The 7,500-nt window shown below is 39.0% G+C and overlaps 1 protein-coding gene across 2 annotated transcripts in view; it reads left to right on the top strand.

The window, feature by feature from the left end:
- The window catches only part of nphp4 (nephronophthisis 4), a 163,287-nt gene that overhangs the window by 87,742 nt on the left and 68,045 nt on the right, over nucleotides 1–7,500 (top strand). For both annotated transcript variants that reach the window (XM_040152451.1, XM_040152450.1), the window contains exon 11: nucleotides 615–667. In XM_040152451.1, the coding sequence (XP_040008385.1) occupies nucleotides 615–667 (53 nt within the window). The remainder of the gene's footprint in view (nucleotides 1–614; nucleotides 668–7,500) is intronic.

Genomic DNA, 7,500 nt, shown 5'->3' with positions numbered 1-7,500 from the left:
GAGAGCCCTAAAAACAAAATGGCTGTCGGGGGGGGCAGAGCACATTTGTGACACAGAGCCAGCAAGTCCCGCACTGTGTCCACTGTGTGTGCATGTAGCCTGAACAGATGGAAGCTACAGTAAGACACCCCAGGCAACTGAAGCAATTTCCAAAAGGCCAGTCAAGCCCAGCACAGAGAGCGCGAAAGAGTGGGAGAGGAGGACAAAGAGATACTGGAAAGCCTTTCATGTCAGTATAACCATGGCTACCAACCAAAAACTCAGGAAGAATCGTTATACTTGAGACTCAGTGTAACATCTAAACCCAACGCTGCCTCCTGATCTGTGTGAAATTGGGTAGATTTGGTGTTCAATCTAAAAAGTTTTGATATCCTGGTGTTCAGTGGAGTTATTTACTTTGCTGAAGTTATTCAGTACACATAGTTACAGTATGTTATTCGAGCTTGTTAAACATTGAGCTGGGATTGTTTTTACATAGCTAAGTGACATGCAGATGAAGACAACAACAAGAAAATACATAAAGAGGATAGAATATACAAATTTATACATAAAAGGGTGGATAAACTGTTAGTCTTCTTGCCTTTATCTTCTTTTGTCTTGTTTGTGTTTTTCAGGTCAGAAACACATTCAAGCAGCTTCTCCTCCAGAATCTCCTAAAGGCCCCGGGGTAAGACACCTTGTCACCTACTCAACTGTACAGGCAACTACGCCCTAAGCCCCAAAACAGCTGGTGCTCTATGACAAAAAGGTTCTGTCTGAAGTTCCATCCAAACAAGTCTACACAAGCATTTCAGATGCCTTTTGTACTCATACTTTCTTCAAAAGAAATTAAAGCCTGCGATAAGTAGGTTCAGACAAGCTCATGGCTCAGCTCCATTTTACCTGTGTGTCACTGTAATGTAGTGCTGAAGCAATTCAGAGATAGTCAATCACCTATTCTAATCGTGTCATTTAAAGCTGCATTAATGGATTTATTTTTTAACACAACGTTTGACATATTATCCTCCTATAGAGTCATTATGGCTGACAAACAGGTGTCTATTTACACATCTTGTGTTTCTGTCAAATTCATAAATCCAGTATTCAGTCTCATTTGCTCTGTCTCCACCATTTACTGAGAAAAATATTGAGCTGCAAACTGTACGACATTCTTCTCCAGCTTTTTTTTTTGTTTTGTTTTGTTTTTTTGCTGAAAATAGCTGCCTGCTACATCTGCAAACAAGGCTGATGGTAGCAGATTTTCAGTTCATCACTATATTTACATTTAGATTCTTTGCGTACAGGTCTCTAGAAATAATGTAGTGGGAGTAGATTCAGATGGGCCTTAGGCTCTGTACACATGATAAGGTAAAGCTACAAATATCTCACCCCTTGTTTGGGTATAAATTAAAAATTTAAATACTTTATAGTGTAGAGTAAGTTTCAGGAAAAAAAAAAGTTTTTGTCTAAATTTCATAGTTTAGGCTTAATTCTCTAGTGCTTATGTGTGCTGTTGAATGCTCGGAAACTCAACAGTATACAGATCAATAACAGAATGAAAAAAACATACATGCTGTGTGGTCTGCACACTCAGAGTAGGAATTTTGTTCCTGACCCTGCCAATGACCTGGTAATGAAACATTTTTCTTTTCTTCTACTCTTACCTGAGTGAAAAACAAACAAGCAAATGTTTATCCCGCTCTTTGTCAAAGGAAAGTAAAATGAATGGATTCCAGTTAACTGCTGACCTGGAGTGATTCCTGGCTAGATGACAGGATCAGGAAGCATCTCTAGCAGTACCCCCCCCCCAACTCTTTTAGAGAAAACTCATAAATCTTGACTCATCCACAGTCATGCTGTGTCTCGTTTGTTGACAAAGATTACAGGGGCAGCCTATAACTTTTTTTTTAAATGTCAGGAAAAATGCATTATCTACCCCAGATATCTCAACAACAATATGATTAGGAGGCATCAGGGTAGAGAGGAATGTTCATACTTATTTTTCTTGTTTTTTTTTTTGTTGTTTTTTTTTAATCTTTAAACCTGTATGAGACTCCGAAAAGATTGGGTCTGTGAAAAATATTCTTCAGCCATAGTTTTACTGAATATGTGTGCAGCTGGCTCGGCAAAGGGAAAATGGAAGTGTGTGGGTGTGTGTCTTTCGAAAATGTTATTCTCGGTAAAAGGCAACAAAATGTCTGTGTGTCAATCAGGGAACACGTAAATCAACAGAAAATCTTGAGAAAGTAAATAATAGAAAAGTAATGCTGATGATAATAATCATTCCTGTTGGTATCAAATCAGATTAAATGTCACATTAGCATCAGCTTCTCACAGGCAACTGATATAGTACTAATGAATTCTATAACTATGTAATAAATTTAACTACACCATAATCATCCGTCCATCATATCCAAGGTGGGCAAGGATGACTAACTCATATCCTGTTCTTAGAAAAATACCAACATCAACCACATGTAACATACACCAACAGTGTGTGTTGCTGGGTGTGTCTATTCATCCTGGCTGAGTTAAACTACAGGGCGTTACCATCATCCCTCAGCCTGAGTGGAAGAGCTAGTGGAGACTGGGAGTTGTGATGGATGCTTCTCTCACTCAGGATGAGGCCAGGGACATACACATACACAGACACACACACACACACACACACACACACACACACACAGAGTAACATAAAGTCACAGAGCGGAGGAGGAGACAGATCAGCTCTGTTTCAGTGTGAGCTCTCTGAGCCAAAATGAGCCACAGTCTGAATGTCGACTCATTTTAAATTGAACCAGCAGGGGCTGGGAGCTGGGAGAGTTCTGCACCCATGAACTCTACAAATCGACCCTCATTTTGATTAAGCAGCAAGGGCGGTGGGAGCGTGCAAGTGGGCAGCTCCCAGTGGCTAGCAAGAGATGACTGTGGTCATACTGGTCAGCTCTTAGGGGATGACATTAGAAGACAGTGGTGCCTAACTGGATATACCACTCTGCATGTACAGAGTCTTTTATCAACTTATAATTCCCAAAACATCTGGTCTACCAAGCAGGCTACATTAATATAAAAAAATATGATATTTCCCCTGTGCTTTTGGTCGAATTTCCATGATATTCCTACAAGTATTTCCTCTGCAAATCAGTAGATACTTATATCATATTTCCAAGTTTCAAGGGTTAAAGTTCAACCTCATTTCCCAAAAGGAGCAATTAACTTTACACACAATATAAGAAAAAACACTGGCTACTTAATAAGAGGTTATCTGAAGCAAGAGTATGTAAATTTTGCAAAAACAGTGACCAATGTGGTCACTTGTGGCAATTACAGCATAATAGCACTTATAATTTCCATCATCATCGGGAGACTTGAATGGGAGGTCATGGAATGGAAATGACATCTGCAAACGCACTCACTTTATTATTTTCACAGAAGTTTCTATTTAAAATTGGCCTACATAAGCTAACATTGGCCACTGTAAGCTACTGGTTAAGTTACTACTGATTAAGGCTGTAGGTATAAAATTGGGCAAAGGTGTGTTTTATACAGCTACTTTCACTTACTCAAAATAAGACTGTATTGTGTATCTTTTTTTTAGCCTTTATTAACTCAGTGTTTTGGTTTTCCAGCCTGCAAACACCACTCACATCCACCTTTTGTCCAGCCACAGCAGGCAGCTGTTTTCTAACTCTTTGTAAAGAGCCTGGTATTTTACTCAGGAGTCGTTTGAAATCTAAACAAATCTAAATTGAGAGAGAATATTTGACTTACATTCATTAGGTATCCAGAAACTCCATATGAATGCTAATGTAATGCCTTGTAATTGCTAAATGTGTAAATAAGCAATGATTTGCTAATATGTGTGCTATAACAACTTAATATTTGTTAGCATGTCATATGCTGTTTTCAGCTTGTTACACTGCTCCAGAAAAAAAACAATTAATGCAGCTTTACATTTGCAGTAAATGTTCCATACATAAGCCGTAAATAAGGGTGTAAAGCTGCAGTCATTGGTGTGTTGGCTGCTTGGTGTGCACAGCATAGATGTCTATCAGATTTCCATCCAGGATTGTGCATAAAGAAGTAAAACAGAAAACACTGTGTGAAGCCATGCCACTACTTTTGGCAGTCACCCTACAATTCATCACGACTCTAGTGTTGCTGCAAAATTCGCAGATACGGTCTTTCTGTCTCTTGCTGTGTCTCTGTCTTCTACCCTTTCAAAGATATTAATATAAAAATACACTTGTTTCAATCCTGAAATGATTTTTCCTGTTAAACAAAAAATTTCTCTAACTTTCAACATGGCTGTCAAATGCTGTTTAATCAATGGCACCCTCCTCTGAAATGGCTCTGTAAACAAGCTGTATGCTCCCACTCTGTTTGTAGGCATTGTTGGATCTGACAACTTTCCCTTGCTCACATAAATTATTGATCCTTGACACCCTCGGTTTGCTGCGGTGGAGAATGCTAAGGATCCTGTGGTATCTATAGCCAACATTTGGGAGAGCAGTTGAGTTTGTTTGCCCCTGTTGATGATGATATCTTGCACGGAGCTACAGTCACGTTTCAGGGTTGTGCTCGTGCTCTGTTGACCCAGGTGGTCTTGTAGTCCATGGGCCAGGGGTAAGGCCTTGTTTCATTTTGTTGCTGGCAGAGGTCTGTATGGAAGCTGGCACTGGCTCAGTCAGAACTAATTTTTGCAGCCCTACTTTACACAGATTAGTTAGTACCGTCTATCATATGACTTTTCAAACAAATATGATTCGGGGTTTCTGAGCTATGCTTATTGTCTGACTCTAGTTTAGCACTCCAGCCATTATTATTGTGTATGAATCCTTCTATCTTAACATTAAAAACAGAAAAATAAAATTAAACAAACCACAATTTGATTGCTTTGAAATTATAGTGCGTCTCTATTAATGCTGTAGTATGACAATCACACCTTGGAGGTTACAGTTACACAACTTACTACTACCTTAGTGGTTTTTGGTGGAAAGTACTTTATTTTTATTTGCTGCTGAACATCTATTTGGTAGAGATGGATTTTTATCACTGATCATCTTGAGGTTTCATCTGTGATACAAAGGCATATACAGTAGTTACATCAGTGTGCGGGCTTTGTAGTCTAGTTTTGTCAAATCTGAATGGAAACTATAGTATTGCGTTTGAAAGCTGCCTGATCCTTTGGAACAGTGAGATAGCCAGTGGTTTCACAAGATTTAGAGGTGTAATTGCACCTCTTTTTGTGTGATATGAAAGAGCAAAATATCCAATTTATTATGATAACTATCCAGTCCAGTCAAAAACTGTCTAGCAGTGGCGTATTTATTAAGTGGGGGTCACATTAGTACTCATTAACAATCATACATCCCACCGTTGTGAGGTTCAGTTTTTGTTGAAAGTGTCCAAGAGATCATTTTTAGGCCAACTAATATTATTGCCAGTAGGTGTAGGATTTTAAAATGTCTTACTTTGCTGCTATTACGGGGTAGTTACTTATCAATAATATTATGAAAAATGCTATAATAACATAATATTTCCACACGTAGTAGCTTTACAGACAGGATTAGTCTATTAGGAAAGTGTTGCTGAAGCATTAAAATGTATACACATTCCCTGTTTGAATCAACATAGGTCTTAACGAAAAATCTTATTTATATTGAGCTGATCATAATTCACATTAGTAACAAGCTGTAGCAAGTAGCAGTCTATTTCACTGGCTATAGTGATGACTTTTAATGGCAAATTTACTCAGCTGTAATTAAATGCCGTTAAATTTTTGAGCTGGCAAGACCTAAAAACACTGGTTTCATCTGGTTTTTATGCATTCTGCATGCCAGTATCTGTACTGTTTAGGTATGGCCAAAGTAGATTTTAAAATACAGAGTAGGCTGTGTCTTTTTGCTGTTCACCAAAGACCGACAGATTGTGATCATACTTGCTACAAAACATATTTTGTTCAGTGCTATCTAGACTACAAATATAGGCCTGCAGCTGAGTTTACAGAGGATAGTCGTAATTTAAATAGCAATCATAATATTTGTTAGATATTTTCCTCCAATCATTAAGCTGGAACTAAAAATTACTATTGATATAAGTAGGTACTTGCATATTCTCAAATACATTTTATTTATTCATTTTCATCTGTCAAGCGTATTTCAGGAATAGGTCAATTATCAGGTTTGTTTTCCCTTGTTAAACTCAAGTTCTTACACATACCCACATACGTATAATGCCTTGGACACACATGACTTGCCTTTCACACACACGCGTACATGCATGAAGGTCCCATGAAGCCAGAATGTGAACAGATGATCTGCCTGGCTGTCAGGGCAAACAGGCTGAGTTCTGAACATTGGCAGCCACAGCAATGCCACAACTAATTGCCTCGCTCTACGTGTTGTCTTGGTGTGTGCGAGTGTGTGTGTGAGATCCTCACATTCAAAGAGAGTCTGGTGTCTTTCACACCCTCTGGGCGCAGGACGTGGTGACTAGATGTGAGATCACATGCATGTGTGTGTGTGTGTGTGTGTGTGTGTGTGTGTGTGTGTGTGTGTGTGCGTGTGCGTGTGCGTGTGTGTGTGTGTGTGTGCGTGCGTGTGTGTTTAAAATGTGATACGACTTAGCAATACTCCGTGGGGACTGACTTGTGACTGACTTTTGACATTTTGAATTGTGAGGACATTTTGACCAATCCTAACAGCCAAAACAGCTCATTTTAGGGTTACGCCTACACCTAACAGTATTTGTGAGTGAACAAACTGTGGAGTGGCCAAATGAAGATATCCACTCTTACTGTGACTGTGTGTAAGTGAGTCAAACCACTTTGGTTTAAAATCTGTTACTTCATCTTCATTTCAGTTGATGTCAGTACAAGTACAGCCCAACAATAAGAGCTTTTTAAGGCAGATATCAGTATTTGAGAGTTTAAAAAATATATCTTGATATTTGCTGTGTAACACAAACATTTTGATAAGGATCCCTTAAATTTTGATCCTTATGATTTGGTGACAGCCGTGGTTTAAAACTGGAGAGGTTTAATACTACAGTGAACACTTGTTGAGCAGCTTCTTTGTCAGAAATAGAACAGAGGAGCTGGTGTATCTGTTTACAATTCAGCCAAACAAACTCATGTTGTTTTAAATAAGAAGTCAGTAAATACTTGGCCTTTTTCCATTTTGCCGCAAGCATCCGCTATTTTGATTTCTTAGTGCACTCTGCTCGAGCAGTTTTCAACACAAAGGGGCATAGTAAAAGTTTGTTACCTTGCAGAGAAGTTGGAGGTGTGAAGCCTGTCGCCTGCAGCTCTACATCTAACATATCACTGTGTCCTCCCTCTTGTTCCATTACTCCCTGCAATATTTTAAACTGATCCACTTACAGAAAATGCTGAAATTGACCATTGTCTTGTTTTGTTGATGATTTCTGTGGGACGACTGTGGTTAGTGCTAATTATGCCATTAGCGCATTGTGTGTCACCAGCTGAACACTTTTAATGTGGACCAGCAGCCGTAGGGG

The sequence above is a fragment of the Xiphias gladius genome, chromosome 18 (genome assembly GCF_016859285.1).
Source record: "Xiphias gladius isolate SHS-SW01 ecotype Sanya breed wild chromosome 18, ASM1685928v1, whole genome shotgun sequence".
NCBI lineage: Eukaryota > Metazoa > Chordata > Actinopteri > Istiophoriformes > Xiphiidae > Xiphias > Xiphias gladius.
Note: the sequence above shows the minus strand (reverse complement) of the source record. Positions and strands in the feature narration are given on the sequence as shown.